Source organism: Nothobranchius furzeri, chromosome 6, assembly GCF_043380555.1.
Source record: "Nothobranchius furzeri strain GRZ-AD chromosome 6, NfurGRZ-RIMD1, whole genome shotgun sequence".
In the NCBI taxonomy this organism is placed as follows: Eukaryota; Metazoa; Chordata; class Actinopteri; order Cyprinodontiformes; family Nothobranchiidae; genus Nothobranchius; species Nothobranchius furzeri.
This window is the reverse complement of record NC_091746.1, coordinates 57,208,691-57,222,959: the sequence shown is the minus strand read 5'-3', so window position 1 is coordinate 57,222,959 and position 14,269 is coordinate 57,208,691. Positions and strand designations below refer to the sequence as shown.

Genomic DNA, 14,269 nt, shown 5'->3' with positions numbered 1-14,269 from the left:
CCCGCGGGCCACATCCGGCCCTTTGTGTATCCTTTTCAGGCCCGCGTGAGTTCAATAACGATTAGATTATGTAAATATATGTAGTGAGTGCAATACGACGGTGCTGCTTTTATTCTGAAAACCGCTACGCTACTTCCACATTGACGTATCTGCGTGTCGCGAGCTTTGAGCATCGACATAAATATACGGCTTTGAGTGAAGGTGAACAGCCATAAATGATGTTAGCCTCAAGATGGAAGCACACGCTAAGAAGCGAAAAATTGATAGCGAGTGTCGCGTTTTTAACAGGACATGGACAGCCAAGTACTTGTTCACAGAAATTAAAGGTAAAGCTGTGTGCTTGGTCTGTGGTACACAGGTCGCTGTGTTAAAAGATTACAATTTGAATCGCCACTACACGACCAAACATGAGGATAAATACAGAAATCTGTCTGAAAAAGAGCGCGCAGGGGTGTCTGATGCATTGCTAGCAAAACTGCAAACCCAACAAGGACTTTTCACCAAACTTCACACCAGCAGAGAGGCTGCCGTTCGGACAAGTTATGTAATATCTCACAAAATCGCCAGGAAAAGTAAGGCATTTTCTGATGGAGAGTTTATTAAGGAGTGCTTATTGGACTCAGTTACACTGATATGCCCAGAGAAAAAGGACGCGTTTGAGAACGTCTCACTCTCCCGACGTACTGTGACGAGGCGGGTTGAGGACATCGCTGAGAACTTGGAGCTTCAGCTGAAGAACAGAGCTGCTGACTTTGAATTTTTTTCTCTGGCTTTGGATGAGAGCTGTGATGTGCGTGATACCGCCCAGCTTCTCATCTTTTTACGTGGAATAACTACAGACTTTCAAGTCACGGAGGAGCTGGCTGCCATGCAGTCAATGAAAGGAACAACAACCGGCAATGACTTATTCATAGAGGTAAATGCATGTTTGGAAAAATTAGGACTGAAATGGGACAATCTGGCAGGTGTAACAACAGATGGTTGTCCAAATCTGACTGGAAAAAATGTAGGACTTTTAAAGAGAATGCAGGATAAAGTAACAGAAATTAATCCTGTGCAGAAATTGACATTTTTGCATTGTATTATACATCAGGAAGTGTTGTGTAAGACAGTGTTAAAGATGGACCACGTTGTTGATGTTGTAACTAAAACTGTTAACTTCATCAGAGCAAGAGCATTAAATCACAGACAGTTTATTGCTCTTTTGGAGGAAAATGAGATGGAACATGGTGACATCAGCTACCACTGCTCTGTCAGGTGGCTCAGCCTAAGCAAGGTACTGAAAAGTGTCTGGGATCTGAGAGAACAGATTCAGGATTTTTGTGTGAAGAAAGGACATGCCGTCCCAGAGCTTTCAGATGAAGATTGGGTGGCAGACCTCGGATTTGCTGTGGATGTGACTGCACTAATGAACCAACTAAATGTCAAACTGCAGTGCAGGGGACTTTTTGTGCATGAGATGTACAGTGCAGTAAAGGCTTTCATGAGGAAGTTGCAGTTTATCTCAAGCCAAGTGAAGGACAACTTTCTGACCCACTTGCCAACACTAAAGGAGGCTATTCCAAATGCCAATCACCTCCACAAGTACTCAGCCAAGTTAGAAGTACTGCATGCAGAGTTTTCAAGGCGATTTCAAGATTTCAAAGCTCTTGAAAATGAAATGAACATGGTTTCTTCTCCCTTCACCTGCAGTGTGGATAATGCTTCAAGTGATGTTCAGATGGAACTCATCGACCTGCAGTCTGACACACTTCTGGCAGAGCACTTCAGGTCAGTCTCACTGCTGGACTTTTATTCCTCCCTCAAAGAAGAGAACTTTCCACACCTGAGGAATCATGCTCAGAGGATGCTAGTTCTCTTTGGATCTACCTATGTTTGTGAACAGACATTCTCGGTGATGAAGTTCAACAAATCCAAACACAGGTCCTCTGTCACTGATGACCACCTCTCAGCTGTTCTTCGCATAGCCACCTCAGCCATTCAGCCAGATTTCAATGCCCTTGTTCAAAACCAAAACAGGCTGGATTATTCTCACTGAAAAACTCACTTATTTCTCACTGAAGAAAACATAACACAAGTCATTGTATTGTTGCATTTCTATAAACTTCTTGTTTGTTGAGTTAAACATGTTAAAATAAAATGACATTGATTCGGTGGTTGCGGTTGTTTTTGTTTTATTTGGAATATGCGCCACAGTTTCACATAGCATAGCCCAATGTAAATATTTGCATTATTTTATTTTAGTTGTATTCTTCTGATTACCAGTACCAGCTATTTGTGATATATAATTTAGTGAATTTTACTATTTAAGAAAGTTAAGCCAACTTGGGTTCAAGATGTCGTTAATGTGGCCCTCCGATGCAACTCGGGTTTTGTCATGTGGCCCCTTGTAAAAATTAATTGCCCACCCCTGAGATAAAGGGTCATGATGCTGAACCATGTGACTCACACTGGCCAACGGAGGGAAAACATCAAGAGGAAAGTCCATAAAAATGAAGATGCATCAGGATAAAAAAGCTAATCTAATGACGATTTGTTCTAAAAACAACCTATTTAAGTTTCTTCCTGTTAAAAAGGAGTTTTCCTCTCCACTGTCGCTGCATGCGTGCTTAGTATGAGGATTGCTGTAAAGTCACTGACACTAGTCAGCGACCCGATGCATTTTGCTGGGTTCCTTATATAGGAAACTTTTTACTGACTGGCTTTATGACCTGACCTGCGTTGGAATGTTTACTGTGTGAAGTGCCTTGAGACGACTCTGGTTGTGATTTGGTGCTATATAAATAAACAAACTGAATTTAAATTTGTATCCAAACACTTAAAACAGAAAATGTGCACGAGTTCAGCCAAATGGTGGAAGTGAGTCTAAACTGAAGACAAAGGCGAGGACAGGGACAGAAACGAGGTTAGATGAGGTATTAAAGCAGGGAGCAGCGTTGCGGAAGCGTGGAAACCCTACAGGCATGACAACGTGCCGCACACGTGCAGCCACTCATCCGTGCTCAACCAAAATATGAATTCACACTTACTGGTTTGCAGGTGATCCAAAGGTGTTTGCAGTGAAAACTATGAAATAAAAAACACAAACCGTATATAAGCAACAGCAGCATTTACTTAAACACGAACCGTTCACATAAATCTCTTCTGAGGGAAAGTAAGAGATGTAAACAGCAAACATAATAATCAAAACTAAAAGGCTGGTTTTAAGTTTTGTTCCAAATTTCCTTTGTAGCCAAACTTTCCCTCCTTTTGTGAGGTAGACGTCTCACCTCCGGGCTGTGGCTGCTGTCCAAAGCCTGAGAAGCTGCTGGGCTGACTTCCAAATCCAGGACCCTGCTGGGCCAAGCTCCCAAAGGACGGGCCGCTCTGATTGGCTATGGATCCAAAGGAAGGGCCACTGGGGGCTGAAGCGAACCTGGACACAGAGGCAAACACGAGTAGTGTGTTGCGTTTCAGAAACATGGTCTGGTTAAAACATAAATGAGCCTAAATGCATGACAACATAAAATCTGTAATCTATACAGACAAGAGCAGGGATTATGTTCTGCTTCAAGCAAACATGTCAGCGAGGCAGAAGACGTGAATATATGAGATTTAAAGGCGGGGATATGAGCAGGAATTAGATCCTTCCACAGGAATCAGGCCCACCGAGAGAGAGAGAGCGAGAGAGAGAGAGAGAGAGAGAGAGAAGAGGTTAAGCAAAACAGTGGGAGAAGTAGAGAGAGCAGGCCAGTTTAATCTGCAGGCAGCATGACCCCAGAGTGGGATTATCTGAGGGGAATAATCTACTCCTGCAGAGATCCATAGTTTTAGGCTCTGAGCCAAACTCGCTGCAATCAAAACACATGCCGAATCACCACAACAGAAACAGAATAGATCAAATGCAGCTTTCCTGGTATTTAAACTGGAAATGGATGCACAGAGTTCCATGAGAATGACTTCCATATCAAACTTCTTTACATGGGAACTGCCCAGTCAGCACCGATCTACTCTTCAGAAGTAGTTTTATTTCTGCTCTTACCCAAATCCTCCCATGTTGGACGCTGCAGTTCCCTCACCAAACACTTTGCTAGCGGAGGGACCCATGGGGTTGCTGAAAGACGGGCTGGAGCCAAAGGCGGCTCCGCCCCCAAAAGCTGGGGTACCACCGAAAGAAGGAGGGCTCCCAAACACCGGAGCGTTGCCAAATCCACCTGCTGAGGAGAACCAGGAGGAGGAAGGTTAAAAGTGTGTGTGCACCCAGTTTCATTTCTAATAAAAATATTGAAACTGTCGAGTTTAAACGTTGAATTTAAAGCATTTTTTCCTCAGTTAGGATTAAAATTTCCCACATTGTCATTTATAAACTCTTGTCACTTGAAACGTGGAGTCTGAACTGCGGCTGACTCACTGACCCGGGCTTTCCCAGGATGCTACTACTGGGACCGTTTCAGATACACAGCAGCTGCGGATATGTTCCACGCAGCTGATCGCACGAGTTCACGGATTTAGATTTTTACTAATGAAGCAACAGGAAGTCACCAAGTGCCTTTTATTTTGAAAATTGCCAGAGTCTTTCCACTGCTCCTGTTTCACTTCCTGTCTGACCTGCTGAGCTCGACATGTTGTGGACGCGTAGCGGAGCGTCACAACACTACACATCTGGGACGCGTTCGAGACGCACCACTCCCGTCAACAACAATATCGACCAGTAGCCGCAGATTTCAAGTTGCAGATGTAATGCAATGAATACGCATCCGGGGTAACTTTAAATGTTGGAATAAGAAATAATTTCAACCGTATTCTAAAGAAAAAAAAAAAGATAAAAAAAAAAACGTTACACGTAAACATGTAAAAGTTAAAAGCGCCGACAGACTACAGACACAACAGATGTGCAACGGCAGCCTGAAGGAAGGCAGAGTGCTGAAATTACAGCTCAGCTAGGAGCGCGCTCTCATAAATAATTGATTAAGCTAATGTAACAGGATTATATCCCCCCAACACAGACCAGTGATGAAGCTTATTGAGCTCGTATGACTGAAACTAAATAAAATCACAGGAAAGAAGCTTGATTTCCATTTTCAGTATTCACAAGGGCTTCTGGAAAGGCTCCAAGGCAGTTTCCTGCCATCATAATAAACGACTGAAGTCGTTCACTTTCATCCAGTAAAGTTTAAACTGCAGAAATACTGTTGAAGCCTGGATGCGTTACGACAAGCCCCGCGAGTCTCAGGAGTAGAGCAGACCTTTAGAGGCGGCTTTCTAAATATGATTCCACTTGTAAACCGCAGAAATCCACTTCTACAAATCTGAACCATCCTTTTAAATCGGCTCAGCATGTCCGTGGGCATGCATAATGCATGTTTTATCTATTGACACAAAAAACAGTTGATTATTTATGTAAATGATATGTGGAACAGGAGGATGATGAGTTAAAAATAGCTCTCATCAAAAACGCCAGCTGTAGGAATTAGTTTGTTTGTCATGGTCTGATTATCTGGGTCGCAGCACCAACAGGAAGGCCCAACGTGCCCTCTCCTCATAAACCTCCACCAGCTCCATCGGTGAGATCCCAACATGGAGATATAATCCCTCCAGCGTGTCCTGGCTGAAGCCTGGGGCCTCCTGCTGACAGGATGTGCCTGAAACACCTCCTCTGGGAGGCGTCCTGACCACCTAAGCTCAACATGGAGGAGCAGCGGCTCTACTCGGAGCTCATCACTCTATGTCTAGGCTGAGCCCGGTCACCCTGTAAAGGCCGCTTGTATTCCCGATCCCAAAGCTCATGGCTGTAGGTGAGGACATGAACAAGGAACAAGCAGTACATTTTTGCATTCTGACCACTCATCTACCTGATTTTGTTGGTGAAGAGAAGGAGCCAAAGCCCTGAGACGCAACACTTCCTCCACTGGTGCTGAAGGTCCCAGTGGATTTTTGGTCCCCAAAAGCAGACTGTCCGAAACCAAAGGCCTTCGCTCCGCTGTTTCCAAACAGACTGTTGCTACCTAGGAGGAGGAAAGGTCCATAAAACACATCAAAAACATAGTTGTTACAAATAAACGGAGACACTTTGAATGTGACAGCATACCAGTCTGGGTGGCCTGCCCAAATGCACCAGCGGAGGGGCTGCTGCCAAATGGATTCTTGTTGGCGGCATCCTCACTGGGTTTACCTCCCAGTCCAGAGAAGAACCCTCCACCTCCTGCTGCACCTCCTGCTGTACCGGCTGAACCTGACCCAAACAGGCCCCCGCCAGTGGATGACTGCTGCTGAGAGACATTAGATGATTTAGAAGAAAGGGATCCCCAGCAACAGGATAGTCTATCAAATCTAATAGTAGATAATACCTGTCCAAACACGTTGCTGCTGGAGGACTGTTGTCCAAACACAGGAGCAGCAGGACAGCCAAAGCCTGGGAGAAATCCAACAACAATCACCACTTTGAACATCTCAGGTGTGTTCTTGCTGTGTCGTATCTAATTCCATGCTGTAGTTCTTTTTTTAAACACAGAGCAGTTTTGTTTACCTGTTTTCCCGCTACGTAGCGGGAAAACAGGTAAACAAAACTGCTCTGTGTTTAAAAAAAGATCTACAGCATGGAACAATCACCACTGCAACACTGAAACAGCCAGAGCTAAATTAAGAACCAGGAGGGGTAAACAGGAATCACCAGCTCATATACTGACATCAGCTGTTCACAGGGACATTCCCAGATGGCTTTGGGAATTTAGAGAATGTTTGGGAATGGTACAACTCCCTTCGACTCACTGGGACTGCAGAATCAAACAGGTGCTCTCCCTCTGGGGGTCAGCGTGTCATCTGAATCGCAACAACCTGAGCAGGTCGACCACATACGCTGAAATTTTGGCAGGTCCTGCTCTGTTCGCTGTCCTTAGACATCTTTTATTTATGCACAGGTTGTTCAGAAGCATTCGCTTCAACAATGGCAGAGATTACTTCTGTCTGATGTAATTAGGGCTGGCCGATATGGCCTCAAATCAATATCACTATGTACTGAGGATTTCACCTGATAAGTACAGGTATGCGCAGAAACAAAGCTGTCCACTAGATGGGGCTACGTTGACTCAACGTAAATGTGACTCAAGGTGGTACAGCTTCTAAAAGGGACATGAAGTTGCCAACCTACACACATCTTTTCATTTTTTTTATTAATCAAATTTATTAACATGGAAAAAATTATCTTGATAAGAGTCAGAAATTTCGGTAACGATAAATTTTCGATTTATTGCCCTAAGTGCAACTAAAAAACGAAGGTAACTAGGAATGCTCCGATCTGATCACATGATCGGAAATTGGGCCCGATCACGTGATTTCCAAAGAATCCGGAATCAGATGGAAAAGATCGAATATAACCTTTTAGAACAACAAGCATAACTTTTTAAATTCATCCTGAGGGAGAGATTTTCAAACAGAATAAAAAAGGCTTAGTGTTAATTTTTAAAAGTTCCACAATATTCATTGATTCATGACAACACCCCGTAAGGTCACACAATCTAAGGAAGCCGGGGAATTCAGACACCGTAACATGTATCTGTTAACTAGCAGGCTAAAGCAGAGCTAACGTGTTTCCTCCACTGAGAGGAAAAGTAAGTCTTCAGTTTGGACGTCTTTTAAACCGGTGCGTTTAACGTGGTGGAAATGGTAGAGCTGCGTTCAACACTACAAAGGTGATGCGCCACCTTAAAAAACAAACTACTCCGTTTGCTGCAGCAACTCAGCTAAAAACATGCAAATGCCAAGTTAGCTGTATCGCACTGGATGACTGTGGTTGCAAACGTCGGGCTTCTCCTTGAGCCACGGTATGAGCTGCTGTTTCGTCTCAACCCACAGCTCTGCAGGTGTTTTGTAGAGAAGTGTGAGCCTGCTGCTGAGCACCTTGTGCCGTGCCTGCCCTGTCGTGGGATTGCACATTGCTCAAAACAGCTGCACGCCAAGTTAACTATTTGACATAAGAGCGAAGAGACAAATTTTAAATAGATTTGTAACATTGACACATTTCTTCTGAATGTTCTATCTGAGCCAGAGTTTTATAGAAGATAAACTAACGAAATGACATAAAAACAAAAACAACAACAAAAAACCACAAACAATAATAAAAAGCTTTAAAGGACAACTTGTATGTGTTCTCCTTTTTCTTTTCCTTTTTAACACATTCCTGAAGTATCGGATCGGGACTTGGTATTGGCAGATACTCAAAATCAAATGACTCAGATCTGAAGCAAAAAAGAGTGACTGGAACATCCCTAAAGGTGACACCTGACCTGATAAAGCCCCGGCTCGGCTCACCTGAAGGCTGACTGAAGCTGAATCCTGAAGATGAAGGTGTGGTGGTGTTACTCCCGAATACAGGTCCTTGCCCAAATCCAGAGCTCTGGCCAAACGCCAGGGTTGTGCTCTGTCCAAACTGTGTTGGCGCTGTGTTGGCGCCACTCGCACCAAAGGAGAAGGAACTTGCGTTGCTGGCAGTGGCAGACCCAAAGAGACCTCCTCCTCCGGTGGTCCCACTACTAGAGGTGGCTCCGAATCCAGATTGGGTAAAAGAAAAGCTGCTGGCTGATCCAGAATTGCTGGAAGGTTGGGCGAACAGGTTATTCTGACCAAACACGGATTTACCAAAGCCGGTTCCAGTTGTTGCACCAAACCCAGAAGAGCTAAAAGCTGTGGGAGCTGGAGCTGATGATGCCGGAGGTGCTACAGGCTGCCCAAACACAGCAGCAGTGGTGGTTGGAGTACCGCTAGACACTGAAGGGGTGATGGTGGTGGCTGCGGGGGCAGCTGTGTTGATAACAGGTGGGACCCCAACAGAACTGCTGTCTGTAGTTGCAGGAGTTGATTGAGTGAAGATGGAACCGGGTTTTTCCGATGGGGGCACTTGGAATGCTGCTGGGCGGGACTGGGAATCAGGGGCAACAGATGCAGCAGGTGAAGTGGACACAGGTGTGGTGGTGGAGGAGTCTGGGGGGGCTTCTGTTGTGGATGGGGCACTGACTGGTGGCGGGGGGACTGCTTCAGCTGGTGCAGTGAAGGTAGAAAGGGGCACTAGAGTAGAAACAGTAGTGATAACAGGCACTGCAGGGGTTGATGCTGCAGGTGTTGCCATGGTTACTGCATTCGGTGCAGGTTCTGGTGCTACAGACTGACTAGTGCTGTCTTCAGTAGAGTCACTTGTAGTAGGCTCTTCTTCGGGAGGTGGTGTTGGCTCTGAAGGCTGTGGGGGGGCTTTTGGTTCCTCTGAAGAAGGTGTAACAAGGCTACTGAAAGATGTAGGCAAAGTGGAAGGCACTGAGTCGGATGGGGGAACAGAAAACGCCGGCTTGGAGGTCGATTCAGGAGGCTTGAACAAGCTGTTAGGCGCCGCCCCCTTGGACAAGTCAGCAGCACTAAAGCTAAATTGTTGCGCTCCCACACCCAGGCCAATACCAGCCTCCCCAAGTGTAAACTCTGCAACTGGATTTGGTGCAGCATCTTTGGCTTCTTCTCCTTGACCCACACGTAGACCAGAAAAAATGCCCAGTGTCTCTCCTCCAGTCAGCTTTGCTGGCTGTGGCTCCACCCTGGGAGCAGGGGGAGATGTGGTGGATGGGAGTTTCCCTGGTTCAACAGATGCATCTGAAGCCAGAGTGGGAGACCCAGTGCCAAGACCAGATGAGGTGGGCTTCTGGATGAGGGAGAACGGCGGGTCTCCAGACTGACCAAATACAGCTTTGCCATTTCTGAAAGTGAACTTGTTCACATCTTTAACTGTAAAGAAGGGAAGCAGAAATCTGTGATTATGAAGGCATGAATGACCATTTCACGGTTTTATGGACAGAACCAGGTTTCTGGATAGTTTTACCTTGTGAGGATCCGAGTCCTTGTGAGGCTGAGGTTAAACTGAAGCCTGCTGACCTGCAAGAGTCAAAATACAACAGTGGAGCTAACTTTACATTTATGATTCAACATAATTCAAAACACGTCACTCCTCCTTGAACCGTCACCTTATCGTGGTGGAGGAGTTTGAGTGCCCTAATGATCCCAGGAGCTATGTTGTCTGAGGCACTTTGTGCCCCTGGTAGGGTCTCCCATGACAAATTGGTCTTAGGTGAAGGGTGAGACAAAGAACGGTTCACAGGATCTTTCATGGACGTAAAAACAAAGAGTCGGAGTACCCGGCCCGGAGGGTTACCGGGGTCCCACCCTAGAGCCAGGCCTGGGGTTGGGGCCCGTGAGCGAGCGCCTGGTGGCCGGGCTTTCGCCCATGGGGCCCGGCCGGGCCCAGCCCGAACCGGATACATGGGCTCATTCAACTGTGGACCCACCACCCGCAGAAGGAACATGAAGGGTCCGGTGCAGTGTGGATCGGGTGGCAGACCAAGGCGGGAGCCTTGGCGGTCCGATCCCCGGACAAGAAAACTGGTTTTTGGGACATGGAACGTCACCTCGCTGGCGGGGAAGGAGCAGGAGCTTGTGGCAGAGGTTGAGCAGTACCGCCGGACTCACCTCGACACATAGCATTGGCTCTGGAACCCAAGACCTTGAGAGGGGTTGGACACTCTCCTTTGCTGGAGTTGCTCCGGGTGAGAGGCGGAGGGCTGGGGTTGGCATTTTGTTAGCCCCAAGACTCTCTGCCTGTGTGTTGGGGTTTACCCCGGGGGACGAGAGGGTAGCTTCCCTGCGACTTCAGGTCGGGGAACGGGTCCTGACTGTTGTTTGTGCTTATGGGCCAAATATCAGTTCAGAGTACCCACCCTTTTTGGAGTCCCTGGGACGAGTGCTAGATAGTGCTCCATCAGGGGACTCCATTGTCCTGCTGGGGGACTTCAATGCTCACGTGGGCAATGACAGCTTGACCTGGAGGGGTGTGATTGGGAGGAACGGCCCGCCTGATCTGAACTCAAGTGGGGTTTTGTTATTGGACTTCTGTGCAAGTCGCAGTTTGGCCATAATGAACACCATGTTCGAACATAAGGATGCCCATCGGTACACTTGATACCAGGGCAGCCTAGGTCGCAGGTCGATGATAGACTTTGTAGTCGTATCATCTGACCTGCGGCCGTATGTTTTGGACACCCGAGTGAAGAGAGGGGTGGAGCTGTCAACTGATCACCACCTGGTGGTGAGTTGGATCAGATGGCAGGGGAAGATGCCGTGTAGACTTGGCAGACCCAAACGCATAGTGAGGGTCTGCTGGGAACGCCTGGCAGAAGAACCTGTTAAGACGGTCTTCAACTCCCACCTCTGGCAGAGCTTTGACCGCGTCCCAAGAGCAGTGGGGGACATTGACTCCGAGTGGGCCTTGTTCCACTCGGCAATTGTTGAGGCGGCTGTTGCTAGCTGTGGTCGCAAGGTGGCCGGTGCCAGTCGTGGTGGCAACCCCCGTACCCGCTGGTGGACATCAGAAATTCGGGGAGCCGTCAGGCTGAAGAAGGAGGCCTACAGGGCGTGGCTGGTCTGTGGGTCTCTGGAGGCAGCAGACAGGTACCGGATAGATAGCCAACCGGGGTGCAGCAGTTGCAGTTGCTGAGGCAAAATCTGGGGCGTGGGAGGAGTTTGGTGAGGCCATGGAGAAAGACTATCGATTGGCTCCAAAGAGGTTCTGGCAAACTGTCCGGCGCCTGAGGAGAGGAAGGCAGCAACTCGCTCACACTGTTTACAGTGGGGATGGGGAGCTGCTGACGTCAACTGGGGCTATAGTCGGACGGTGGAAGGAATACTTTGAGGAGCTACTCAATCCCACCTATGCGCATTCCGAGTAAGAACCAGAGCCGGGAGACCTGGGGATGGACTGTCTAATCTCTGGGGCAGAAGTTGCTGAGGTAGTCAAACAACTACACAGCGGCGGAGCCCCGGGGGCGGATGAGGCTCGTCCTGGGTATCTCAAGGCTATGGATGTTGTAGGGCTGTCATGGTTGACACGTCTCTGCAACATTGCGTGGTCATCGGGGGCAGTTCCTGTGGAGTGGCAGACCGGGGTGGTGGTCCCCATCTTTAAGAAGGGTGACCTGAGGGTGTGTTCCAATTATAGGGGGATCATACTCCTCAGCCTCCCTGGAAAGGTCTACTCCAAGGTACTGGAGAGGAGGGGCCGATCGATAGTTGAATCTCAGATTGAGGAGGAGCAATGTGGTTTTCGTCCTGGCCGTGGAACTGTGGACCAGCTCTATACCCTTGCAAGGGTGATGGAGGGGGCATGGGGGTTTGCCCAACCAATCCACATGTGTTTTGTGGATTTGGAGAAGGCTCATGACCGTGTCCCCAGGGCCACCCTGTGGGGGACGCTCCAGGAGTATGGGGTGGGTGGCTTTCTGTTAAGGGCCATTCAGTCCCTTTACCAGAGGAGCGTGAGTTTGGTCCGCATAGCCGGTAGTAAGTCAGACCTGTTCCCGGTGAGGGTTGGACTCCGCCAGGGCTGCCCTTTGTCACCGGTTCTGTTCATTACCTTTATGGACAGAATTTCTAGGCGCAGCCGTGGTGTGGAGTGTGTCGAGTTTGGTGGCAGGAGAATCTCGTTTCTGCTTTTTGCGGATGATGTGGTCCTCCTAGCTTCATCCAGCTCTGACCTTCAGCTCTTGCTGGGTAGGTTTGCGGCCGAGTGTGAAGCAGCTGGGATGAGGATCAGCACCTCCAAATCTGAGACCATGGTTCTCGACCGGAAAAGGGTGGCTTGCCAACTCCGGGTCAGGGGAGAGGTCCTGCCTCAAGTGGAGGAGTTTAAGTATCTCCGGGTCTTGTTCACGAGTGAGGGCAGGAGGGATCGGGAGATCGACAGGCGGATTGGTTCGGCATCTGCAGTGATGCGGATGCTGAGCCGATCTGTCGTGGTGAAGAGGGAGCTGAGCCAGAAAGCCAGGCTCTCGATCTACCGGTCGATCTACGTCCCAATCCTCACCTATGGTCATGAGCTTTGGGTAATGACCGAAAGAACGAGATCGCGGATACAAGCGGCCGAAATGAGTTTCCTCCGTAGGGTGGCCGGGCTCAGCCTTAGAGATAGGGTGAGGAGCTCGGACATTCGGGAGGGACTCGGAGTAGAACCGCTGCTCCTCCGGATCGAAAGGAGCCAGTTGAGGTGGTTTGGGCATCTGGTCAGGATGCCTCTTGGGGAGGTGTTTCGGGCATGTCCTGCCGGCAGGAGGCCCCCAGGTCGACCCAGGACACGTTGGAGAGGTTACATCTCCAATCTGGTCCGGGAACGCCTTGGGGTCCTGCCGGAGGAGCTGGTGGAGAAGGCCGGGGAGAGGACGGACTGGAGCTCCCTAGTTGGGATGCTGCCCCCGCGACCCGGATAAGCAGAGGAAGACGATGACGACATAATTCAAAACAGGAGGGAGTGTAACGATAGTTCTTTCAAGAGATAAATTGTTAGATTATCTGTTAAATACACAGTTTAAATCTGACAACACTATTTTTACCTGTGTGGCTGGATTTGGTATAGAGATGGAGAAAACAGCAAATAAATCAGAATTGTAAGGCAGAAAAGGATAACAACTGGTTTAAAAAATAAAAAAAGTTTCATGACGATGATGGAGAAGTTTAAAAGTCAGCACAAACATAATTTTTTATTCCAAACTCATAAAATACAGATTTTCTTAATGATCTCAGAATGTTTGCTTTCCTCGTTGACGAGAACTCACCCTGACGTGAAGGAGAAAGACTTGCTGTTGTTCTGCTCTACTGAGGAGCTAGCAGGAACGGCAGAAACATCTGTTTTGGATGGTTGACCTTATGAACAACAGGTTTAGGAAGTCAGTAAGCATCTGCCACATCTGTACAGGCCTTCAGCACAGAGCCAAACAACACTTACCAAACACAAAGCCTGTCTGCGAGATGGACAGACTTTCAGCAGACATCTTTTGGAGACTTGGGGTTGTGGTCTACAGAGGTAGGACGGAAAACAGTCTTTAAACAGCTTTTTTTTAAAAATGGAATCTGAGCCTCTATAGAACACATGAAACTTTGTTGGGGCTCACAATGGCCTAGGAGACCTGATCGATGACCGAACATAATCAAATAATAAAGGCCTACAATGGAAACCATGTATATTAAATGAGCGGTGTGCTGATTGGCTGGTTTTCCCAGATGGCTCTATGACAGCCTGACACCAGAAACTCTGTAACGCTGTGCACAGTACCTGGATAACTCAATAAGCAAGCTATGGATATATCTGGCATTGACTCATAGCCTGGAGATTCCCAGTACATCGTGGAATGTGAGTGGCACTCCAACAATCTTCTCAAGCTAGCATTAGCAGTTGCTCAGGCTAGGGTGTGTGTCTAAAGCCTGATTTATC

The 14,269-nt window shown here is 47.8% G+C and overlaps 2 protein-coding genes across 3 annotated transcripts in view; one reads left to right on the top strand and one right to left on the bottom strand.

Moving 5' to 3' along the window:
• Window positions 1-14,269, bottom strand: part of nup214 (nucleoporin 214) — a 53,646-nt gene that overhangs the window by 840 nt on the left and 38,537 nt on the right. The window contains exons 26-35 of one of the 2 annotated variants that reach the window (XM_015942816.3): window positions 13,784-13,853; window positions 13,614-13,701; window positions 9,836-9,888; window positions 8,287-9,741; window positions 6,327-6,391; window positions 6,068-6,248; window positions 5,832-5,984; window positions 4,022-4,196; window positions 3,270-3,415; window positions 3,030-3,066 (exon numbers count right to left, since the gene is read on the bottom strand). In XM_015942816.3, the coding sequence (XP_015798302.3) occupies window positions 3,030-3,066; window positions 3,270-3,415; window positions 4,022-4,196; window positions 5,832-5,984; window positions 6,068-6,248; window positions 6,327-6,391; window positions 8,287-9,741; window positions 9,836-9,888; window positions 13,614-13,701; window positions 13,784-13,853 (2,423 nt within the window). The remainder of the gene's footprint in view (window positions 1-3,029; window positions 3,067-3,269; window positions 3,416-4,021; window positions 4,197-5,831; window positions 5,985-6,067; window positions 6,249-6,326; window positions 6,392-8,286; window positions 9,742-9,835; window positions 9,889-13,613; window positions 13,702-13,783; window positions 13,854-14,269) is intronic. The other variant, XM_015942817.3, reaches the window with a different exon arrangement.
• Window positions 64-2,265, top strand: LOC139070332 (general transcription factor II-I repeat domain-containing protein 2B-like). Its single transcript, XM_070552344.1, has one exon. It carries the CDS (start codon window positions 233-235, stop codon window positions 2,036-2,038), a length of 1,806 nt encoding a protein of 601 aa, XP_070408445.1. The 5' UTR covers window positions 64-232; the 3' UTR covers window positions 2,039-2,265.